Source organism: Barbus barbus, assembly GCF_936440315.1.
Source record: "Barbus barbus genome assembly, chromosome: 17".
Lineage (NCBI taxonomy): Eukaryota > Metazoa > Chordata > Actinopteri > Cypriniformes > Cyprinidae > Barbus > Barbus barbus.
In genome coordinates this window covers 24,151,737-24,177,027 of record NC_136745.1, presented here as the reverse complement: position 1 = coordinate 24,177,027, position 25,291 = coordinate 24,151,737, and the positions used below count along the sequence as shown (strand labels likewise).

The 25,291-nt window shown below is 36.9% G+C and overlaps 1 protein-coding gene across 19 annotated transcripts in view; it reads right to left on the bottom strand.

Annotated features, from left to right (window-relative positions):
- The window catches only part of LOC306883561 (MAP7 domain-containing protein 2-like), a 42,316-nt gene that overhangs the window by 5,967 nt on the left and 11,058 nt on the right, over positions 1 to 25,291 (bottom strand). For 2 of the 19 annotated variants that reach the window (XM_079438900.1, XM_079438912.1), the window contains exons 2-13: positions 16,551 to 16,652; positions 15,890 to 15,970; positions 15,306 to 15,469; positions 14,042 to 14,150; positions 13,519 to 13,614; positions 11,869 to 11,970; positions 11,251 to 11,346; positions 10,424 to 10,519; positions 8,782 to 8,907; positions 4,071 to 4,210; positions 742 to 878; positions 161 to 402 (exon numbers count right to left, since the gene is read on the bottom strand). In XM_079438900.1, coding sequence (XP_079295026.1) covers positions 161 to 402; positions 742 to 878; positions 4,071 to 4,210; positions 8,782 to 8,907; positions 10,424 to 10,519; positions 11,251 to 11,346; positions 11,869 to 11,970; positions 13,519 to 13,614; positions 14,042 to 14,150; positions 15,306 to 15,469; positions 15,890 to 15,970; positions 16,551 to 16,652 — 1,491 coding nt within the window. The remainder of the gene's footprint in view (positions 1 to 160; positions 403 to 741; positions 879 to 4,070; positions 4,211 to 8,781; positions 8,908 to 10,423; positions 10,520 to 11,250; positions 11,347 to 11,868; positions 11,971 to 13,518; positions 13,615 to 14,041; positions 14,151 to 15,305; positions 15,470 to 15,889; positions 15,971 to 16,550; positions 16,653 to 25,291) is intronic. The other 17 variants (XM_079438911.1, XM_079438913.1, XM_079438909.1 and 14 more) reach the window with 14 other exon arrangements.

Below are 25,291 nucleotides of genomic sequence, written 5' to 3'. Positions count from 1 at the left end.
ATGTTTAACAGAAATTCCAGGAGAAAAACTATATTTCCCATGATTCTTCAAAGACATTTCTACCAATCATGGAACTGAAATAAGCAAACTGTGAAAAGAACTCAGGAGTGCCTGCCCTTTTTAATGAAGCACTGAGAACGACTTCCTACTTCCTACTCACCCTCTTTGGTCTTGGGTGCGGGCGCCGGGCTGGGCGTGCTGGTTTCTGGAGACTGTGGGGTGACAGGCATCATGGGAGACATATCCTTTGGCTTGGAGTCCCTCTTGCGAAGGGTAGGCGGGCCGGTGGGGGTGAGAGCAGGTTTCTGGATAGGTGGAGGTTTGGATGTGGCAGAGGGCTGAGGGGATGGAGGTCGCTGTTTCAAACCGCTAGGGGAAGGAGGGCGGAAGCGTGGAGTCTGCCTAAAGGACACAAACATAGAAGAGAAGTTAGAAGATGGGCTTACATGGCTTTCCTGTAGCTCAAATAGTAGAGCATGGCGCTAGCAACGCCAAGGTCATGGGTTCGATTCCCAGGGAAAGCAAGAGCTGATAAAATGTAAAAACTGTAACTTGAATGCAATGTAAGTCGCTTTGGATAAAAGCGTCTGCTAAATGCATAAATGTAAAATGTAAATGTTACACACATTCGTACAGTAGACATTGGGAGATGCAATTTGAGCAGCAGATTGTAAAGGTCTGAAACGAAACTATCATTTTAAAGTGAAACCACTGCAGGCTAAACCTGATCTCGGGTCTTACTTGGCTGCTCCAGGTGAGGGCGCTCTTGTGGTGGTGTTAGCAGCGGGAGAAGGAGACGGGGATCGGTGACGACTGGAGGGCGAGGCAGGGCGTTTTCCTACTGGTGACGTGAAGCGCTTCTCCGTCTCACCTTTCTGCTTTTACAAATGCAAAAAAGAAAAAAATAAGAGAAATCACACCTCATCCACTATAATAATTAATGAGCAAAACACTAAAACTGACTTTAAGATTTAAATTAGATTTTGAATCACAGATTTTAAATGTTGTCTTCTTTTTGATCCAAAAGTCTATGCAGCGATAATCACTGTTCAGCATAATCAAAGCTATATCTCACTCCATTGCAGCTGGGATTTTACTGCTGTCATCAATCTGAAAAAGACAGTGGTAAACATGTCCTTTCAATCTATTTTTAATCTTCTGTCCACATGCGGAGACTTCTTTTACGGGAAACCCTCCCCACATGATCACAGCAAAGCAGCAGGCAGCGATTACACCATGTTTTCTTCTCTAACTCTAGATATCTCTCCAAATGACTATCAGGCAGATCAGATATAGAGAACTGTAAGGCCAAGCCACTGGTGAAGCCAGAGTACAGTTTGGCCATCAGAAGGAAACATGTCAGATTAAATTTACATTCCTCCATTGACCATACAATGCAAGCTCTCGTTCACTTTCTCTTTGAGACACACACACACACTCAAGCTTGGTTAGCTTTCATTATATGTAGGGCAATGTTTCAAATTAACTGTCTGAATGAATCACTGAAGTGGGCATTTCTAAACTCCTACATGAGGGATCATACTGTCACATGTAGTTCAGATCTGATTATGTTAGAGTACAAAAAAAAGTCAGACTCGGCATGCCAAGAGCCTAAATGCTCCTAAAAACTACAGAGATAATCATAGTTTGGGGTCTGACTAGCACACTGTAGTAAAGACAGTAAAGATATTTATAATAAATACAATTATATAATACTAATTCTTCTAATTCTATAATAAATGCTGTTTTTGTGGTTTCCAGAACATTTTTAAAACGTTTTTAACATTGATAATAATAAGAAATGTTTCCCAAGCAAATCAGCATATTAGAATGATTTCTGAAGGATCATGTGACACTGAAAACTGGAGTAATGATGCTGAAAATTCAGCTTTGCATCACAGGAATAAATTACATTAAAAAAATGCACTATAACAGAAAATAATTATATTAACTGGAAATATATAATTTTCTTAAAACAAATGTAGCCTTGTTAAACTTAAAGAGATTCCTTTCAAAATTCTTACCAACCCCAAACTTTGAAATGGTACTGTAGTTTAACATTTCCCTGTTTTGCTAAGCTAACAGCACAATGCTGTCAAACAGAAAATACATAGTACATGCAAATATTGGGTGAAATAGGAAGTTTTTAATAAGACTGGACTATATTTCAGTATTGAATGAAAAAGTGTTAAAGGGATACTCCACCCCAAAATGAAAATTTTGTAACACATGGATACGCTGTTTCCGTTCAAATCAGCGTAAACAAACGTACAATATGTATCCATGTGTTACTGATGACAGAGAATAGCATATGCACTTTGCGTCCATCGGATGCTTTTCAAAATGGAGCTACGCTGATACAGAGAGAAGACAAATTGTTGAATAAATGTCGTTATTTTTATTTTCTTTGCGTACAAAACGTATTCTCGTCGCTTCATAAAATTCAGATTGAACCACTGATGGCAGATGGACAATGCTTTTCATACTTTTATGGACCTTGACAGTGCAATTTACTATGCAGTCAGTGGGACAGTCACAAGCCTCCCGGTTTTCATCCAAAATATCAAAATATAAGACGAACGAAGCTTTTACGGGTTTGGAACGACATGGGGGTAAGTGAATATTGACAAAATTTTTATTTTGGGGTTTAAAGCTAGTGTTTTCAGCTACACACACTCCTGTGTTGTTGAAATGTGTTTAAATGCCATCATTTATACTCTGATTTCTGTCACAGGAAATCAGCAGTTTGAAAAGAACAGTTTGGCACTTGGTCAAAAAGTGATTGATGCAACCCAGTTCCCGGTCTCTCCAGCACACATTGCTGCTGGAGCAGTCTAAAGCCTAGATCAGATAGTGTTATTCAGAGCGAACAGCTCACTGATTAACGTCAGGGATAAATCCAAGCTGTTTTGCAAAGCAAACCATAATATACGGACATATAAATGTCTGAACGAGTACATATTGTTTTAAGGCATTTCAACTAAGGAGACACAGATAACACACAGGGTACTGTAGTTCCATTAAACTTATCCTGGTAAAGAGACTGCGGATACTCTGGAAATCAAATTATATACATATACCAGGAAGTTCTACTTATACACTACCAGTCAAAAGTTTTTGAACAGTAAGTTTTTTTATGTTTTTTTAAAGAAGTCTCTTCTGCTCACCAAGCCTGCATTTATTTGATCTAAAGTACAGCAAAAACAGTACAATTTTGAAATATATTTACCATTTAAAATAACTGCTTTCTATTTTAATATTTTAAAATGTAATTTATTCCTGCGATTTCAAAGCTGAATTTTTAGCATCATTATTCCAGTCTCATGATCCTTCAGAAATCATTCTAATATTCTGATCTGCTGCTCAAAAAAAGCTTTTTTATTTCAAATAAATGCTGATCTTTGGATTTTTCTATTCAAAGAATCCTGAAAAAAAACTGTTTGAAATATTGATAATAATGATAATAAATGTTTCTTGAACAACAAATCAGCATATTAGAATGATTTCTGAAGGATCATGTGACACTGAAGAATTGAGTAATGATGTTGAAAATTCAGCTTTGCATCACAGGAGTAAATAACATTTTAAAATATTCAAATAGAAAGCAGTTATTTTAAATAGTAAAAATATTTCACAATATTACTGCTTTTGCTGTATTTTGTATAAATGCAGGCTTGGTGAGCATAAGAGATTTCTTTAAAAAACTAAAAATCTTACTGTTCAAAAACCTTTGACTGGCAGCGTAGGTGTTCCATATATATGAAACAAATAGCACACACTGATTTTGTTGGGTCAACATATCTGAAAACACCAGTAAAAATGCATAAATTTGGCATTTTTCTAATTTCATAAAATTTGAAATTCTATTTTCAATAAATTAACTTTCTATTAATCAAAGAACCCTAAAAAAAAAGCAACAGGATTTACACAAAAAATTTAAAATGTAATGTTTTAAAACATTTCTGTTGAAAAAAGCACTAAATCTGCACATTAGAATGATTTCTGAAGGATCATGTGACACCAAAAGACACCCACTTCAAAGTGGAAGTTGCCATGCATCATCTGCTCACCTGTGTCATACTGGAAATGGCATCTGCAGACACAGAAGTAGGCGGGCCTTTCTTTCGATCGCTGCTGCGACTGCGTAGGGGTCCGCGGGACGAGGGCTGCATGGGGCTTGCAGATGCTGAACGAGGACACAGGTGAGACTCTGGTAAAGACACAGTCAGTGGTGCACAGCCAGGGAGAGCAGGGAAGGGACGTCACAAGCAGCCGAGTGGGTGAGCAAAGCCAAGGTATAGGAAGGGACAGAAAGATGGAGATATAAAGAGGAAGGGAGAAGGGGAAAGGGATGATAAAAGCACAAAACATTGGTGTACGTTAGATCAGTCATACAGGCTGATGGGGAACTGTTGCTGATAGCACTGATGGCCTCAGGTAGATTGGGTTTGATGGGTGGATTGGTGGGTGTGAGACAGAGAGAAAGACATGACGGGACAGACAGCATCCTGGCCAGACATTGGTCACCAATATGCTAAAGCACACCATCTGCACCAAGCAAGCACCTTAGGCTGTAGTTTTATTAAGATCAACAATAGCAAAAATGTAAAGAACATTCACTCACTCATTCTCCCCTTAAATTGACATCAGGGACACCAAACAGCATAAAATGTACTCCAAGCAAAGTCTCAAACTGCCTTTTTCACCATCTCTGACATTTGTTTACGACTGTTGCATTTCATTGCATTTATTGGCATTGCACTGAACTTTCAAATTGGTTTTAAATTGAAGCAGGCGTTACCCTCCACTTATACACAAATTAATGAATAATAAATGTATGAATATATCAACACAAAACAAATCAATGCAAACACGCCTAAAAAAAACCCATGAAAATAATGAACAGTTACAAATTACTTTGAACGTAATTTTTCATAACCACCCATTTTACAGAAGTAGTGGTTAAAGGGATAGTTCACCCAAAAATGAAAATTCTGTCATCATTTACTCACCCTCAAGTAGCTCCAAACCTGTATGAATGTCTTTCTGCTGAACACAAAGGAAGATATTCTGAAGAATGTGGGCAACAGTCCCCAAAATGAAGCAGTTCTGCAGCCCCATTTTTTTCTACTATAGAAGTCAATGGTGCCCAAAACAGCCTGGTTACAAACTTTCTTCAAAATATCTTCCTTTGTGTTCGGCAGAACAAAGAAATTCATACAGGTTTGGAACTACTTGAGGGTGAGTAAATGATGACAATTTTCATTTCTGGGTGAACTATCCCTTTAAGGAATCATGTTTTATTGGAAAATTAATGGTAATTCTCACTTTTTATGCTGGTTTCAGCATAAACAACGGCAAAATTAGAAGAAAGGAAAGAATCTTTTGGTGGAGGTGAGCTGAAGTGAGGTAAGTAGTAAGAGCTGACCTAAGGATTGGGTCTGCTATGACAGTGGGATTTCTGTGCTAATCTCAACACACTATAATTAACTCTGACTGTTATCATCATGGAAAGCCTATAAATGTAATTGATCCATAAGCTGATGATTCATAATTCTCTGTCTATTTTAAGAAACCAATAAGACAGTTCAGATACTATCAGATTCAGTTCTGTTGATAGCATCAAGTCAACATCAAACCCTGTCGAACAAGTAACATATCCGGTATGAACTTCAGTCTTTGCTGGGAATCTTAAGTGAGTTTGGTAGCTTTGGGAACTGAAGATCGTTTAGGGTGACGCTGCTGGTCTGCAGGGGCCATGAGCTGCTCTGTGTGGATCAGCTGGGGATTGAAGTAGCAACAGCAGGGCGCAGATTCACACCACTCATTCTCTCTCATGCACAGAACCGCTTGGCTAATCAGCTTACAAAAAATCCCTCAGCAATAGCCCTTGAACACCTTGCAAATGTTAATGTGTGCATGTGTATTTTAGAGAATGAGAGCAGGATAAAGACTAGCGATGCACTGAAATAAAAATTTAAAATATAACTGATGGTAAAAAATTGTTAGGGCGCATTTCTGCAAGTGACTTCAGGCATCAAATGCTTGAACTGATATACATAATGCTTTAATGCAGTGGTTCTCAAAGTGTGGTACGCGCACCATTAGTGGTACGTAAACTTCCTCTAATGGTACGCAGAGGAATCTTGGAATTAAAAATAAATTAGGCCGCGTGTCCACCATAGCGTTTTTTTTTTCTTCCCGAGGCTAGCAAATTTTTCGTTTTCATTTGTTTTAAATGTGAGCGTCGTTTTCATGCTGAGCACTGTTTTTTTCTCAGCGCCGAGAGTTGAAGAATGTTCATCTTTAGGTAAAACTAAGCGCTCATCACTGTAACTTTTTAGTCAGCTAACCAATCATAGTGGAGGAGGGGCGGGACTAATACTGTCACACCCTGCTTGTACTATGACCAAACAACAATGGAGAAGTTAATATTGCTTGTCTCCGAGCATTTATGTCTTTATCACATGGAATTGCCGGAGACGGAGTACCATAATATTGTTATGAAAAATAATGCTTGGAGAAACATTTCATTCGCGACGCATCTGCCATATTACTTAAAGGGGTCATATGATGCGATTTCAAGTTTTTCTTTCTCTTTGGAGTGTTACAAGCTGTTTGTGCATAGATAAGATCCCTGAAGTTGCAAAGACTAAAGTCTCAAAACCAAAGAGATATTCTTTATCAAAGTTAAGACTCTGCCACGCCCCCCTAAAACGGCTCATTCAAACACACCCCCACATGTCTACGTCAAGATGTGGAAATATTTGCATAATGCAGCCCAAATGTTCACGCAAAGAAAGAAGGCGTGGTTTTAATAACCGTTTCAATAACCGCCTTCCGAAAGTAGATGCATTTAGGAATCATTAAGATTACTTACAACAGAACAGCAACGCATTTTATGGACGACCGTTTCGTGAGCCTAGGAGAGGAGGTAATTCTGACTTTGCTATGACAATCTGGCGCTTCTGAATCAGCGACTGCATGTTGTGTTATTAGTTTAAGTGTTTGCTATTGACTGTTCAAATGCGGAATTTTGCGTGTCGTGTGTGTGTGTGTGTGTGTGTGAGAGAGAGAGAGTCATAGCGCAGCGTCGTTTGTTTGTTCGTGAGTGTGTGTGAGAGAGGGAGAAACGGTCACAATCGCAGCTTGTGTGCAAACACATACGAGCTTCATCACTGTGTGTGTCACGCGACTCTGATGGTAAAACTAAGGACATTATTTACTGTTTTTACTATAATTTTGAAAGCTGAAGGTCGCAATTATGGAAAGGGGCGTTACATTTCCGACGCAGCTTGCGGTGTTCAGTCAATCACAATGCACTGTGCCAGTTGGCCAATCAGAGCAGACTGCACTTGTCGGAAGGAGGGACTAAGCATTTGAGAGAGGCGGGGCATAGAGGAACTACAATAATGTACAGTATTTGAAAAATAATGTTTTTTGAACAATAAAACATGTCAACATATTCTGTTACACCAAATACACAAAATAATGATTTTTAAAAAAGCATCATATGACCCCTTTAAGCGGATATTCCATATCATAACCACAGCGTCTCAACTGAAAAACAAAAAAATACGCTGCCCTTTTAAGCGCTCACACCTGGGCGTTTTCAGCTGGCTTTGGTGGACACGTGGCATGATTGTAGTTACTCGCAGCTACACATACAGCCTGTGTTTTTTTTTTATTATTAAGTACTTTATTTAAAAGTTCAATAAAAACTGTACTCTACTTAAAGATTAAATGAAAATTTATTGTAACTACTTAAAAGTTAAAAACTAAGTTACTTTATTATACATTTTCATTTAATCTTTAAGTACAGTTTTATTTACATTGAAGTACAGTACAGTTTTTATTAAACTTTTAGGTAAAATATATTTTAATTTAATAATTAAGCGTTTTATTTACCTGGAAGCAAGCACAGTGCAGTGTTAATGTTCAAACTGTGTATTTACAATGTTTTAATTGGCTGACAATAATAAATAATTTTATTAGGAATAAAACTGACTTAATTTTTTTTTTTTTTACTGTGCATAGTACTATACTGTATTTTAACGTTGGTCATAATGGTGGTACTTGGAAAGCCAAATATTTTCTGAGGTGGTACTTGGTGTAAAAATTTTGAGAACCACTGCTATAATGTATACACGAGTGACATTTCACACAGCTTTTTGCTGTTTTTTCATTCAAGGTAAAGGAGATAGTATGCTAAAGTTTGGTTCTGTATAAGGCAATCTTACATTCCATCTGCACTTTCTTAAACTGATCTGTGTTCACATGTACATACGTTTTTGTCCATTCCATCACAGGATTTCTCCACGTGAGTCACACAGAGAAGGTACACGTGCCTCATGAACTGTAAATGCAAGCTTATTTCTGATAATATCATCAGATGATATCTACATTTTAATCCAATTAAACCTGGAACAATTCAAATGTACTCTGCTTTGGTTAATGTAACAGTCTCTATTATAATTTCCAGGGTATTTTTGCTTTTGGCTAAAAAGAGTCATGAAAAATTAAACGGCACTCTGGCAAAAAAGTTCAAAGACAAAACAAATTCTGTGCATCCCTAGAAAAGTCTGCTAAGCTTTTAAATCAAACATTGCTAAATTTGTGTCAATGCATGTACAACTTAATAAATGTGATGCAAGCCACATTAAAGGATTCTAGCATGCCCAATACAACACGCCAACCAAGCACCCCTGCAGAGCGCCTTTAATCTACACATAAGTGGAAGGTTCCGGTACGAGCTGGGCCTCCCTTTCTCTCTAGTGTTACCTTGGGTGTAGTCTCCTTCGGCGGACAGGGCCGCAGCACTCTTGCTTCTAGCTAGCGAGGCCTGGGTGGGTGTGAGCAGCCGACTGAGGACACTGCTATCCACGGGGGCAGCCAACGAGCGGCGAGCTATAGACACGGTGTGCCCGTAAAGACACGAAAAACAGAGCAGACAAAAGGGAAAAGAAAAGAGAAAGGTTGAGGAATAACACAAAAGGGGAAGGAGAGGGGAATGACACCAATGTGATTTAAAATGCAAGAATCAACACAAAAACCAAGGAGAAACGTGCTTTAAATGTAACCAGTAGATGTAAATTCAGACTCTCAATGCTGGTGAGACAAAAAGAATATTAGTGAGATTAGAGGAAGGTGATTGGGAGCAGGACCAGGGCTGTGGAAGTGGAGGTGAAAACAAAAAGCCAGGACTAAAGAGTAACTTGAAGAGCTTTTTGAGATCCATCAGACAAAAGTCAAATGCTTGAAGTCAGGCATTTTTAATTTGATAATGAAAATTTGATCATTTAATTTTAATTATAGATCGAATTTATGTTAGCGTTAAATTAAGAAATGGATCACAGGTCTGCATTTGAGTTTGGTCTCTACTGCAGCTTTACAGAATCAAAACATTTGATGAAACTGAATTAATATGATACTGCTTGTACACTGCAAAAGTGTAACAGGACATGCTAACAGGGTGCAAAAAGCTCTTGCTGTCATGAGATCTATGTTTGTAATCAGAGTTACAAATCAACAGTTGGGAAAAACTGAAAAATTGAGTAAAATCTTAATATCCCTTTTGAATGAACCATTTATTTTATTTTCTCCCTTGGCACTGTATTGATGCAGTCCAAGTTGTGAAGAGGAGGTGAGGCTGGGAAGCTTTTGATGATCTGACTAAGGGAGTTCAATAATAAGGAAGTGCTCTAAGCATAGAGAATGGTGGTGTCTATCTGAACATGTGTGCACTGTAATGGGGAAATTTTCAAGAGTGAATATATAAACCAGATGTTTAATATATAAAGATGTCCTTCAAACATAAGATCTAGAAATGAATGCAGCGTTCCTGTAAAACCATTCAGTATTTTGAATATTTAAAGCTGGAATGACAACAGACACACTCGCACATCGAAAACAGCCATGGCACCAGGGGCCAAACTCCTTGGTTAATGTCATATGGGAAGAAAAACAGCATAATTTTCACACAAACAAAAACACATTGTATTTACATAAACAAAGAGCTCATTCCTGGTCAGTTAGTGATAACTCCCTGAGAGAACGAAAAAGCAACAAGGAGAGGTTAAGACGAATTGGAAGCTCAAGGCAGCAGCACACACCAACCAACGTGTGGACAAAGTAGCATAGACATTAGCGGATTGTTATGTTTCTGGTTGCACGATGAGTTGATGCACTAATGGAAGAACATGGCAAGCAAAGAACATAAGAAATACGCTGCACGTTTATAACCACAAACCAACCCTGCAGACCCCATGCTCCCCCCAACATCCCTTATTACCCAGATATCATGTTCTGTTGGCTGTGGATTAAACAAGAGCAGGGCAGACCATAGACGTGAACACAGTTTGCGCTTATTTATTAGTAAACGGCGAACAGGCATGGCGAAATGTCCCAGTAGGGATTTAAGCACCTGATTCATCTGCAGTGGATTTCTCTGGTTTGGTGGTGGGCTGTGTTTTAGCCCCTACTCGAGAGAGGGAGGAGCTTCGCTTCTTCAGGATTGGGCCTACAGACAAAGTGGACAGGGAGGCGTTAAAATCATTCAGGAAGCAAGGCCTTGTCTGTGTCTAAGCTTACTTGCAGTGAATGAGGAAATGGATATTTTGATGGGAACAATGAATCTAGATTCTGCTTTATAATTGTGGCTGTATTTATAATTGTTTTCAGTTTAATTACAATGTGGAGGATTGCATTTGTAAATGTATAAGAGGTGTATGTTGCCTGTGTAAGCTCCCTGCATACACCTGTTTAAATGCTTATTTACATTAAAACTAGATTTTCAGAATGACAATGAGTAAACTGTTCAGCTAAAGTAGGCAAATAAAGGCCCACACTCTTAATTAATTAAAAAATCTTTTGAAACCTTGTGATTGTTCATCATTATTCTCAGAAATAAAGTTAAAGGGATAGTTTATCCAAAAATAAACAAATTCTGTCATCATTTTACTCACTGCTCCAAACCTATATGGCTTCTTTGGGACACAAAAGAAGAAATTAAGAGAAATTGCGGATACTTTCATGGAGCTTTTGTTCTTTTTTTTTTTAAAGCTTGAAAGCTCCAGTCAGCAAATGAATGGGAAATGACAACTAGTGCATTATTCAAAATATTTCCTTTTGTGTTTAACAGAAGAAAATCATTCAGGTTGGGCACAACATGAGGGTGTGTAAATAAAGACAGAATTAAATTTTGTTTTAAACAAATCCTTCAAAAGAGGAGCAGCACTGGTAGTTTGGCACCTGTCTTTTCCACCTGAGGCTGCTTATGCACTTCTTTAGAGGCCTGAGAATCATTGCTAGGCAACCGGTTCAAAGACGAACTTCTCCGCTTTGCACCTGAGGGACAAAAGAGAGCTCAGCTCCTGAATCGAGAACATAGGTTTCACTCAAGAGGGGACTGAAGACAGACTTCAAAAGACAAAACCACCAACACAAAAGTGATCTAAAATCTTTTGTGGAACCATACTAAAATGTGCCTGCAGAGACGGAAATGAAGAGGAGACTCCAACACAAACAGTGTCTGGTGTGAAACTGTCTGAGTCATGGCTGACTGCTCCTGTTAGAGGAAAAGGAAACTGTGGATAGAAACAGCGTGTCATCATAAGCTGCCAAGATGGCAAAAACACTTACGGTCCATTCAAATAAACACAATGCTGAATTTGCATTTAAATAACATTGTAAAATGAAGCTCATCAAGCAAACCACAGGGAGAGGCACCTGTGTGAGACATGACTTGTGACTGATTTCTGTTTGGATCACATGACCAGCATTAAAAAGTATTTACTCATGCTCATGTATCAAAAGAACTCATGCTGTATGGATAAGAAAAGGGCAGGAGAGGGCAGGGAGGGCACTTACTTTTATCGGGAGTATTAAGGAGGGTGGCTGAGGATGAGGAGAGACGCTTGCTGATGACTGAGTCAGTCTGTTTCAGGTTCGTAGTAGATGAGGAGCGCTTGTCTACGGGTGAGGGTAAATACGCACACAGAGACAGACAGGGAGTGGAATTAGAGTTACAGGGGTTTGCACGTGCTAAGCTATTGTTAATTACACTAATACAACCTAGTTTATCTACATTTTAAAGACAAACAATACGAAAAAAAGAAAAAGAAAAAAGAATACTCAACAGATAAACCTGAAATTGCAATAGCCTTATATGTCTATTACATGCTAATACTATTTTAGAATATATATATATATATATATATATATATATATATATATATATATATATATATATATATATATATGCATATTTTTTTATTATTATTTATTTATTTAAATTGAGTAATTAACCCTGGGGCACCTGACACGCCTGGACTTTTCTTTGTTTTTTCAGACCTATTCTAGCAGTCAGCATTAAGTGCCATATATCATTATAAACAAGAGAACTTGAAGTTTCAGTCTAGCTAATTTAAAGTCCCAATTTTCCCTTTGTTTCTCTAAGAATTAATGAATTTCCAGAATTTTAAGAAAAACGCAACCAATAATTGTTTTTTTTTTTTTTACTGTGTACTAAAACAAAACAGTTTGGATTTTTTTTCTTTAGAAAGTTGTATCTGTGTATTTTTTACACTTTCAAATATTTTTTTGTCTACATAAAACATTCCCCAAGCAAGTTATAGCCATTTATTACAATATTGTTATAGGCGCTTTTCAGTGAAAAACAGGTATATTTACTTTACTAACAATATAGATGTGTCAACAAAATATACACAGTGCAACAGAAAAAAATTGTGTAAATGATCTTTATGAACTACATAAGTATTATTTACATAATATAAATGGATCAATCCACTGGCTGAATACCTAAATTCCAATGCTTTATCCGATATGTACTGCTTTTTCATCCTTGTTTTTGGTTTGTTTTATGCCAAAGTGGTCTCTCCTGTGTTTTTCTGGGCTTTTTCAGAGAGTACTCTCATACAAATGTGTTATTGTGTGTTTGTTTTCATGCACGCATGACACACTTTACTTTCACTTTGCGTTTGCTCTGATTTCCAAAGAGACTTGCTAAACAACGGTTCAAAAGACCAAAACCTATGTCTATTTATTATTGTGGTTCAATTAGTGGTTCAAAAGTTATTAAACATTTAAGAACAATAGTTATTTTTAGCCGCGGGTGGCTGTCTTGGTCTTTGAGGGTTAATATTTATAAAACAATAAATAATCAGTATTCTGCAAAAGTTTCAACTACAGCAAACTCAGTCTAAAACATCGAGCATAACGTTGTTAGTAAACATTCAAAGGGTAATTAAATCTGGATTTAAAAAATTGGTTAAAACTCAAAGCATCATGCATCCCCAGAAACCAGGTAAGTGCTTCGAAGAACACACTCTTTGTTACAATCCCTGGCAAGTGAAGAATTTTTTTTATTTTAAACAACTTGGTGAGTGAACGTGTAACAGCCAGTACAGCCCCAGTCAGATTAGTGCACATATGAGCGAAGAGGAGGAGTGGGCAGTTTGTGTCAAGTCACGCCATGGGCAGGCAAACTGTATAAACCACCTTGTGACGTCTGGTTCCTGGGTGGCTTGGAGGCTGGAGAAGCAGGGGAGATTACTATAGCAATCGGTGAGGAGGCGGAGCCACTGTCACTTTGTCCTGTGGGAGGGGCAGGGACAGACAGGTCGCTATTGGAAACACTCTCTCCCACAAGAAGGTGAGAGAGGTGGAAAAACGCAGCTGACAACACGAGATTTCGTTCCATCCCTGTGGTGTTGCACACAACCACCAACAAACAAACATGACTTGTTAAAGGTGAAGCTTGTCATTTTTGGGATGTTTGGGAAATAGTACCATAATCATAAATGAGTCTAGTGGTGCGCAAATTACACACTTCACCTTTAACAACAAATCACCGCAATCAGGATTGTCAAAAGATTGATTATTCATAGATTTATAAGTCGTGACACACTTGGGCAGACTGTAGGACAGTCAGTGAAAGAAGGCTGTTCAAGTTTTATAAAGAAAAGCCATTGAACATATCAGGTGCTTCTGATTTTTTGCCATTTAGAAAAAGCAATCATACCATTTTTGTTGTCAGAGTCTGAAAGTCCACCCCAGGACCATCTCTTCTGTCTCTGCTCTACTCGCTGGCTGCGCTCCAGGGTACGTCTCATCACGGCCTCATAGTGCTCCTACACACACACACACACACACACACACACACTTTGTTAGACAAATAGAGCCATGATACATCCTGTGAGCTGTGCAGCAGTGGACCATGAAAAAGGTGTGGGTGTCAATCCTAAAACAAAGTCTATGATTCCATTCTATTTTGCATGTTAGGTACTGAACAGAACACACATGACTCCTGCTGTATGACTAACAAAATCACCTGTTTCATTTAATCCATTTTCTCATAAAAGGGTGCTAATGATGTTATGGATAAAAGGGGTGTTAATGATGAACCCCAAAAAGAAACGGGACATTCAAATTAATTACATAGTCCATCTCTAAAGTCAGTGAAGAGGCCAGTGAGGCCAGCTGACTGTATGCACATGCCAAAACACACATTTCCAGAAATAGCCTGGGCGGTGGGTTGTCTAAACAGCTAGTTAAGCTTAAGGGAGTCCTGTATAATTAGGCTGGTTTAGGTTCAGACTTGGCATTTTGCATGGCTTTAAAATATTATATTCTGTGTGTAAAGGATTATACAGCCTTTATTTAGGAAAAGTCTCTAAAGGGCATTTTAATATTAAAAAGAAAATGTAATATTGCTGCACGAGGTTAATGTACACATTCAAAGGTTTTTGTGAAGCTTGTGAAAGAAGTCTCTTATGCTGACAAAGGATACATTAAATCAAATATTCAGTAAAATGGTAAAATGATTAAATATTACAGCAATTTAAAATAACTGTATTCTATTAGGAATTTTGATTTTTAAATGCAACTGATGCAAAGCTGAATTTTCATTATTACTTTAGTCTTCGGTGTCACACAATCTTTCAGAAATCATTCTAATATGCTGATCAAGAAACGTGTCATTAATTTATTAATGTTGAAAATAGCTGTGCTGCTTCATATTTTTGTGAAAACCATGATATATTTTTTTCAGGATTCTTTGATGACTATAAAGTAAAAAAGAACAGCATTTATTACAATAGAAATCTTGTCCGACAATGCATAAGAGTCACTTTTGACCAATTTAATGAATTCTTGCAGAATAAAATTAATACTTTAAAAAATATCTTACAGACCATAACCTTTTGAATGGTAGTTTGCTTCTCTGTGAGTTGGGTAGTAGTGTTTTACAAAGGGTAAGGTCTAAGACCCTATAAAAAACTGTTTACCTTTTCCTCCTCTAATTTCTGTTTCCTTTTCTCCTCCACTGCAGCTCTCCTCTGTTCCTCTTTTCTGCGCTGCTCTTCCAGCTTCTTCTGTCTCTCCTCCATCTGTCTCTCCACCTGCAGCTGGGTCTTGCGCTCTCGCTCCAGGAGCTGAGTCTCACGGGCCACTGAACGGGCCAAACAGGGTGCGTTAGTAGGTGTGATTGTATGATTTGTTTTAACGTAGAGAATTAATTATGTCCAGCTCTGTGCAGGGGTTGGCAAACTTTTTGACACAAAGGGCCTTTTTAATTTTTTTTTATCACTTTCACTTTGCGTCACATCGCCACTCAAAATTAATGTATTAATATATTACCGTTTTCAAAGGATGCTGAACTCTTGTTTCCCAGCATCCACCTCAGCATGAATAAAACATGCAAATGACTGCCTCACTGTTTTGTAAACAGTGTTATTGTTCTCTTTGAGCTATGTGTTATTTCTCTTGCGCTTATCACCCGTGTGCCAATGATTACCCTTCCGCAAGTCAATGGTCACATGCACATCTAAAGTTGCCAACACCTGTTGTGTGAAATTTTTTGCTTTGTCACCATGTTGCTTTTCCTGCTCTTCTCTCCTCTCTTTGGCCACTCGGAGCTTGTCGTCTATCCTCAGGGCTGCCCCATCAATGACTGAGGACACATAACAGAACACAACATCAATAACTAGTGTATCAGGTGAAATCTGAACACTTCCTGGGCCTTCAAAAGGCTCTCGGCAGATTGCACTAGTATCAGTTGTGCAGATAATCCTTTTGGCCTTATATAAGGCTCAGGTTACAGATTCAGCTATGAGCTCACCACACCTGATACAGTATTGACACTGAGTCATGGGCGTGTGTGAGGACATGCTACAGGAAGTACTGCAATGGCCCTAATGAGTGCAGAGGCGGTCATGTGACAGCTTGTTACTCAATTAACCAAGGCAAGACTGCAGGAAAAACAAAACAAAATAATTAAAAGGAAAAAGGATTGTTTTAGTACAAACCTATAGTATTTTTTTTTAAAGAAAAACGGTTACCTTTTGAATCTGTGAAAAAGCCTTCATAATAAATATAAATGCATTATTTTTTATTTTTTTATTTACATTCATAATTAATTTTGTTTCAGTTTAAAATGATGAACTACTTGCACAACTGGGCCTTCAGAAAAAAAATATAAAATCCTTGTGGATCCCTGCAGTTACAGAAAGATCGAGACCATTGTTTGTTACCTGGCCTGCTCTGGCTCTTCATTGTGCTGGCTGGAGCTGGTGGTGTTGGGCTGTTCCCTGCCTGGCTGCGCCGTTCCTCTGCCTGCGCCTGCGCAGCTGCAGCTGGAAATGAAGCAAGACAAAATGCACATAAAATAGGTATCACTACTGCTTAAAAAAAACAAAAGAAAGAGGAAAGAGGAAACAAGCAAGATCTAGGGCATTAAGATTTAATCTTAAAGAGACTTTCCATAGGTTTGTTTGATTCTGTGAAACAGATTTCAAATTCTAGCATAAATAACTCCTCTGCTTCTGACTGCTTGTCTGGATGGCATGAGTTGTGTACATATTGCTGGAGTTAAAATAACAGAAAATGATACTTTTGTTCTACTTGTATCTCTGCTCAAAACAATACACCTTTCAAATGCTCTTCAGCAGTCTTGTGGCAGGCAGGAGAGGAGGAAGGAAGGATATAGAAAAAACGTGACCAACAAGTCCGTGTGCTTTTGTAACAGTTCTCTCCCTCCAAACAGAGTGTCAGAGAGAGAGGAAAAGAGAGGGTGTTTGTTGTTCTGGCGATTAAGGAGCATGTGATGTCTGTATGGTGAAAATCAAGATGCTGCTGATAGGCCGTCAGCTGAAGAGAGGGCACCACTTGGCACATTTTACTGGATGAGAAAAAGCGCACTGATTTATGCTCATTAGGAAAGTGTTTTGATTTGTTAGTGATCATGTGTTCCACTGTGAAACTGAGAGACTTTGAATAAGACATCACGCTTTCTGAAGGGATGTTTGTGCCGAGAGGCTGGCATGTGCTGCAGTGTGAGTTTCTATAAAAGCCACAGCAGAAAAGCATGATGAAAAGGAACTCCACCGGAAGTCTGACAATAAAACAGAGGGGGTTATCAGCTGACCAAGTATGTAGTATAGAGGGTACAAAAACACTTCATTTAATCAGCGAAGTAAAATTGGGAACACTAACGACAAACCATCAATGGACATGTTCATTAAAGACTAACTAGTTGAATAAAAACAACAGAGAGAGCCACATGTCGGATTCTGTCATTTTGAGATTATCAGCATGATATTAACGAGACTGAGAGCAATAAAGCAGATAAAGTACATTTTCAATTGAATTTTGATTAAATATTATTGTTATCATCATTTGCTGTTAAATTGCATTATGCATGCTGCCTTCCAATAACAAAATGCAGCAACTATGGTAACACTGCTGAGAAATTAGAAAAAAAATTGCGTTCAATTTTATTGCCTGAATTTCAATTAATTTTTGAAAATGTTTCTGATCACACTTTTTTTTATCTTCTCTCTTTTTTTATATATATATTTTAATCTTAACATGAGACAAGCTTCTTTCTTAAAGGACAGGTTTGAATAACTTGACTTTAGTCAACTGAAAGAGGTTTTCTTGTAATTATATTTTTGAGCAATTGTCTTTAATTTCATCACAATCATTTCAAATTCAACGAATAAACTATGATTTCATTTGTTGTGGTGACGTAGCACAAAAATCTGTCCAGAAAAATCTCTGTTGTACCATCAGATGAATGTATATACAGGGAAGAGCCATCCTCTAATATTCATGCCTAAGATGATGTGTTTTCAACAGAGGTCTCAAAAAAGAGGATGCATTATGTAGGGCTGCCTGTGACGGTGGCAGATTTTTACCACCGCGGTGGTAATTGACCAACTACCGACGGTGACATATATATACAAAATTTTGAAACAAAAAAAAAATGCGGGCACGGCTCAAACATCTATTAACAAATGTACTTTTGCACTTCTGTCAGTGAATACGGCAACACGCAGCCAGCAAAACACTAGGCTATCAAAGAAATAATACAGTTAAATAAGAGAGTAGCCTAAATAATTCGTAACTACTTCAATCACATGCTGGAAAATCTGCGTTGGCCTGATAACAATTACAACATAAACACTAATGCTGAAGCCTACCTTATAGGGAAGTCGTGGCCTAATGGTTAGAGAGTCGGACTTGTAATCCAAAAGTTGCGAGTTCGAGTCTCAGGCCGGCAGGAATTGTAGGTGGGGGGAGTGAATATACAGCGCAATACCACGACTGAGGTGCCCTGCTCCCCGGACGCTGAAGCATAAATGGCTGCTCACTGCTCCGGGTGTGTGTTCATGGTGTGTGTGTGTGCACTTTGCAGGGCTCGCAAAATCGCTAGCCCGACGTCCCGGGGCTATTGTGTTTTCCAGTCAGGGTAACAAAATGTATCACTGCCCTGCCCGACGGGCTACCTTAAATACAGGGCTCCCACGCAGTGTTCCCTCTAAGCTGAGCGCTTCTTCCACCGCGGCCGCGCAGAAGAAATAATGTGCCTCGCGCACACAAAAATGAGTTGGGAAGCTATTTGATTGCATGCCGCCAGTAAAAGGGAAAGAATAGCAACGCTCGGGCAAACCGCTATAGAGCTGATGTCACGACAGAGTTAGAGCCGGTGAATGCGGTTTACAGGTTTCATAGAAAGAGAACGATATGCACCAAATGAGTCGCTGTAGAAACTCAATACTTCAATGGTTGCGATGCGCTCAACACGAGAGCCAATGCAAACGCAATGACATGTGAAATAAAACGTGAAATAAAACACATTTTTAGACTATTTTCCAAGGCTGCATGATATATTAAACCCATTTAAAAATCATAATCAAGCATAATTGTGAATTCACAAATGCTATGATTTAATTAAATAATTATATGCGATGCAGTTCACATAGTATATGCTCTTTAATTATTTGCATGCGTGACAACGGCTCCGTTCACAGTAGCTCCACAGAAACTGTTATCATTTACACGTGTGGAGCATCTCATACTCCATCTCTGCATGTTGTTGTGTGTTTGTGTTTATTATGACGTTCATCTGGGAACGCAACGTGCGCCATTTCATCAGATGTGTAAGGTAAATCATTTATAAATCTACACAAAAAGGAGAATACATCACGATTTCAAAATAAAAGCTCAAAATCGCACTCTGAAGAAATTCACTCTAAGAAATGAACAAATGTTAAAGATTAAGTGTACGTTTGAATTAAATGGTGCTTGGTCAATATTAAACAGTAATGTGTAAAAATAATCATCAGGCCGTCGGCACCCCCTGCAGGCCTTTGTTGTAATGCGTAACCTACATTAGCTCTATTGTTTATAATACATTGTTTTTTAACAGTTTTGTTCAATAAGACCATATGATTTCTTGCTTTTGATATTTTATTTGAACTAATTATTATTGCATCATTGCTATTATACATGTACTTTAAGTCATTTTAAAAGCTATTGTTCACTTAAATCCATTTTTATTACCACAAAAAAAATTATTATAATTATGGGGCCCTATGAAATCCATTTTATTTCCAAATTCAGTTTTTTAAATTTTATTAATCAAAAAGCCTGTCTAATTAATTGAGTTTTACAGTTGTATCTTTACCAAATTCTGTTTTCCATTATTTTCTGGATTCCATTTTAATTGTTCCATTAAATTTTAATAATAAAAAGCATCTCCAATTAATAGATTTTTTTCAGAAATACTGCATATTTACATTTTTCACCTAAATAAATTCTGGTAAATAATATTTCTGGTAAATACTCCTTTAAAAAGTGTTTTTTTGATTATAATTTTATTATTAGTAGTCTAGAACGCGTGGATATGTTGTCATTCATACACTATAATACTGATCTTTGATTTCAGAGATTTGGACTGAGATGGACACTTGCTTCTTGCACTCTATTTTGCACTTTACTTTTGCTTTAAAAAGGATTTCATATACATTTTGATTTCATTTGGTTTAATAAAATATTTTTAAGTAAAATAGTTTTTATTTTTGCGGGATATTAATTGTTTAGATTAATCGATTAATCGAAAAATTTGTCAATAGATTAATCGAAATAAAAATCGTTAGTGGCAGCCCTAATGTTCACTTTTTTTGTTTTTTATATTTAACTTACAGATCTCAGCTTAAGTTTTGCTTCAGTTTGCATTCTATTCTATTCTATTATATTATATTCTATTCTATTCTATCAGTTTAAATAGTTTGTTTTGATAATATATTATGTTAGGGCTATATTATAAACCTGATAAATAATTGACCTTGTTTTTGAGTCTTTTGTTCATCAAGGCTGTATTCATTTCAAAAATACAGAAAAAACAGTGATATAGTGAAATATTATTGCAATTTCTAATATTGGTTTCCTATTTTAATACCTATACTATAAAATAGCATTTATTCCTGTGATCAAAGCTGATTTTCAGCATCATTACTCCAGTCTTCAGTGTCCCATGATCCTTCAGAAATCATAATAATATGCTGATTGATTTATTATCAGTGTTGAAACTGTTGTGCTACTTAATATTTTTTTGGAACCTGTGTTTCTTTTTTCTTTGATTCTTTGATTAATAAAAAGTTTAAAAGAACAGCATTTATTCAAAATAGATATATTTTCTAACAATAGAAGTCTTTATCAATTTTATCCATTTAACACCTCCTTGCTGAATGAAGTTTAACTTTCTTTAAACTTTTTTAAAGTATCTTTAAAAAAGAAAGAAAAAAACTTTTGAATAGTTTATATTGTAACACAAAATCTCTATTTTGACTAAACACTGTTCTTTTTAACTTTTTATTTTTAAAAAAATATCAAAAGGTCCCGAAAAAATACAGTATAAAAAATAAAATAAAATAAAAATCAGTACAATTGTTTCCAACATTGATGAAAAATCAGCAAATTAGAATGACTTCTAAAGGATCATGTGACTCTGAAAATACTGCTTTTCTTCACAGGAATTAATTACATTTTAAAGTAGGGCTGGGCAAAAAATCGATTTAATCGATTTATCGATTTTGTAGTTTGAAACGATTTTTATTTTGCAAACTCGAGTTTTTTGCCACAATAGTTTTTTCGGACTTTTCCGCGTTTCGTCCTTGTGGGTTACCGTAGCGCGATATGAGCCAGCCCGCGGCCCTTTCACACAGGACGCGGCATGCGCTGCGCTGCCTCACCTGTATAATACAACTCGGGAAAAGATCCGCAGTGAGCTGGAGGAGATGCAGTTTTACTCAGCCACAACGGACGATGCAGCCATATCTGAGTCTGACGGTTCACTACATCAACACTAGTTGGACTCTGCGCAGCATCTTTCAGAGATCTAACAAGCACGTGTTTTGTTGTTATAGATAAACGTTTACATTTGTTCACTCTTTGAGCAGGCTATATGTCTGCCACAGGCATATTTCATTTTTTATATTCACACTATACTGAGAAGAGTTTATTTTTTTAATTGTAATGTTATATGTTACAAAATTTGTAATTATCTGATTTCTTGAACAGAAAATTTAAGCTACTGTGAAGTTGTTGCACTTTTGCTTAAACCTGGGTTAAAGCTTGAAATTGTTGAATGACAGAGCCTCATTTACTTTTTGTTTTGGGATTCTATGCATTTTAACTCTTGAGGACAATCATAGCAATAAAGTTGCACTTTTGACACTATATCTGATGCCTGCAGTAATTTTTTAAGTGCATTGAAAAAAAAAAATCGAAAATCGAATCGAAACTCGAATTTTTCTTTAAAAATCGAAGATTTTTTTTTTTGGCAAAATCGCCCAGCCCAAAATATATTAAACTAGAAAACATTTATTTTAAATTGCAATAATATTTCACAATATTATTTTGTGAAATAATATTCAGTATTTTTTATCAAATAGATACAGCCTTGATGAGCAAAAGAAACTCCTTTAAAAAAATGATTGATCCAAACTTTTGAACTGCAGTGTATTCAGGAAAAATGTTTTCTCAGGTAACCTGAAATGTACATCATTTAGTTACATCAAGGGTCAAATCAAATATAAATAACACATTAAAGTTAAAAGCTACACACTTTGTGTGCGTGCTGTACAGGTCTGGTATAAAGAATGCTTTTGCTCAGGTGCCCGAAATGTCTGCCCAATAAAGAAAAGTTTTGAATTCTGCAGATACCTTGTAAATAGTAAAATAAAACTCTTTCCTTGATATTCGTTGATATTTGTGCATTGAAAATGTTTTTGATTGACATTTCTTTTATTTGGGCTAGTTAAATTAATTTTCGGGCTACCAAAATCTGAAGAGTACCTGCCCAAAGGGCTCCAGAGCCCTGGAGCTGTTATTCTCATCAACACTGATGCAGAAAGCAGCAGATGCAGTGCAACAACGATCCAGTTAGAAGACGTTTCAATCCACAAATCACCCACATTTACCATAGTTTTACTGTAGTAACACTAATGGTAACAATGGTATGGTGGCAGAAAAGTAGGATATTTATATTGAGCATTATTACATTATTAATATACTAAATATTTTAAAGGAGTAGCCTAATGGAATATAATTACATTATTTTGTTAATTATTCTATCAGTTGATGTGGATTTGTAATTGACAATGTCTTTAGGCTACTGTTCTTCAATGCAAACACCATAGAAACCATATAGTTAGGCTACTTTTTTACCATGATAATGAGGTGCAGTACTTTTGGTTATGTATAAAAGATGAGGCTGTTACAGTTTTCACAATGGTTCTGTCAAATGTACATCTGCATCCCAACTCAAAAGCAATAAAAGTTCAGTAAGAGTGTTTTCAGCCTTTTTTTAAATATATATTTTATATAAAAATATGGCATGCAGCTTCAAACAATGGCATAAATCTGTTCAAAATAATCGTTATTAATAAATCGCGATTACAATCTCAAGGGAATAATCGACAATTATGATTTTTGTCATAATCGTGTAGCCCTACTTGTTATAGAGTGTGCGACGTCACACAAATTACCGCCGGTGGCAATCAGCCCTAGTATTATGAATATACCACACCTTCATATGCATATAAAAGAGCACAAAACCTGTGGCAGGTCAAGCTCTGCCTAATGAGCACTACAAACAGCAGAATTATGAATGTTCAGGAGAGAGATGCAGGAGGATGTTATGTCTGAGCTGTCAGACTGCAGGCTTCTAAATAAAGACCAGCAAAGCTTGACAACAGAGATAAAAAAACAAAACAAAAAACAGCATGAAACGAGTGAGATTACAAAAACAAGTTTCAACACTTTAATAAGAATGTAAGAGCCTGCCTGAGTCCTCCTCTACATGGAAATTGCATAGCAACTGTTGCTGAGTGACAGTCATGACAGTGCAATCATCAGATGCAGGACATAACCTGCACCTATGTGCTGTATTACTACAATACAATAGTCAGAGCACTTCATTCAATCAGTTACATTTACACAGGCAAAGAAGGAAAATGACTCATGTTTGGAGATCAACTGGTATTGAATTATGACGTGTCCGATACCTGATTTGCAACAATGTATGTTTTATTAAAATAAAATAAAATAATAAAAATAATGGTACAAATATCATGAAATAACTGTCTTACAGACAGATTAGTTCACTAGTTCTTTAATGTTTTTAGCTTTAATTTTTAAATGCATTAACAATATTATCATTAAATCATCTCAATTATTGGTATTATATTAACTAGAGATGCACTGATGTATCGGCCAACATTCGGTATTGTTCAAAATCAGCCGATGATCTAGGCCGATTATATCCTGTCAATCAAAAGGCGGCGGAAAAAACATGCCAGACTGCAACTCATACTGTGAGTGAAGAAAATCTCTGTTGAATTTAGGGCTGTCAAAATTAACGTGACAATAAGGTAGGGATGTAGCGATTACCGGTTTGATGATAAATCATGATAAAATTCCCCACGGTTAGTATTACCGTTTTATATTTTAATTATCATTAAACTGTATTCGATTACCACAATTTGAACAACTCACGACAAATAAATACTGTCCAGCATAAAGCGCAGTTTTCAGTAACAGTCTCACGTGCGCACAGCAGCAGAGTAGTTTCGTTTTGAGTGAAAATAGGGCGGAAAAGCTGGGAGGTTTTAAAAGAGTGCTGAGAGAATTATGCTAATTAATTTATGAATTAATTAATTATATGAATGTACCTCTGAAGGTTCTGAATGCCTTCAGAAACAATTTGATGGCATTTTGTTTTCATCTTCGCTCCATGTAATACCTAAAGGAGGTGTTCTTAATCGCAATACTGCTTTATTCACGGAGTTTATGGAAACAGCGGTTATTCAGCTTTAAAGCGCCACCTGCTGTCAGAGGGTGGATTTACAGAGACTTATACTTACATTCAGCCTGTGTGCAGTTTCTGTCTGGCCAAAAACGGACCGAATTTGCATGCCCTGCTGTAAATTTTGACCGACTGACGAAAAACAAACTTATGGGGATTCTACACATTTAAACAATTCAGATAAGTTATCTATAGGGCTGGGTATCGTTCAAAAATGTTCGATATCGATACCGATACCTTGAGTTCGATACCGGTTCCTGAACGATACTTTTTTCGATACCAGTTTTAATAAGATTACATTATCTCAAAAAACTTTTTTTTAGCTTGTTGATATTTATACAGACTCAAAGCCTCATCTCCTGAGCCACTGCACAAAGGAACTAAATATATCCAACACAATAAATAAATAAATAATTTTAATAAAGTTCAAATAGTTTTCAGTTTACACATCTGTTAGGCTACATTTACATTAGTGCGTGTTCATTTTAAAACACATCATCATTTCTAGGTTGTTAAAGACTTCAAGAAATTTTCAATCTTTATCCACTTTCATAAGTGGGTGTTTTATTTTCTTTCACCATATGTTTTATTGTTATTAAATTCTGGTGTAGTATGTCTAAT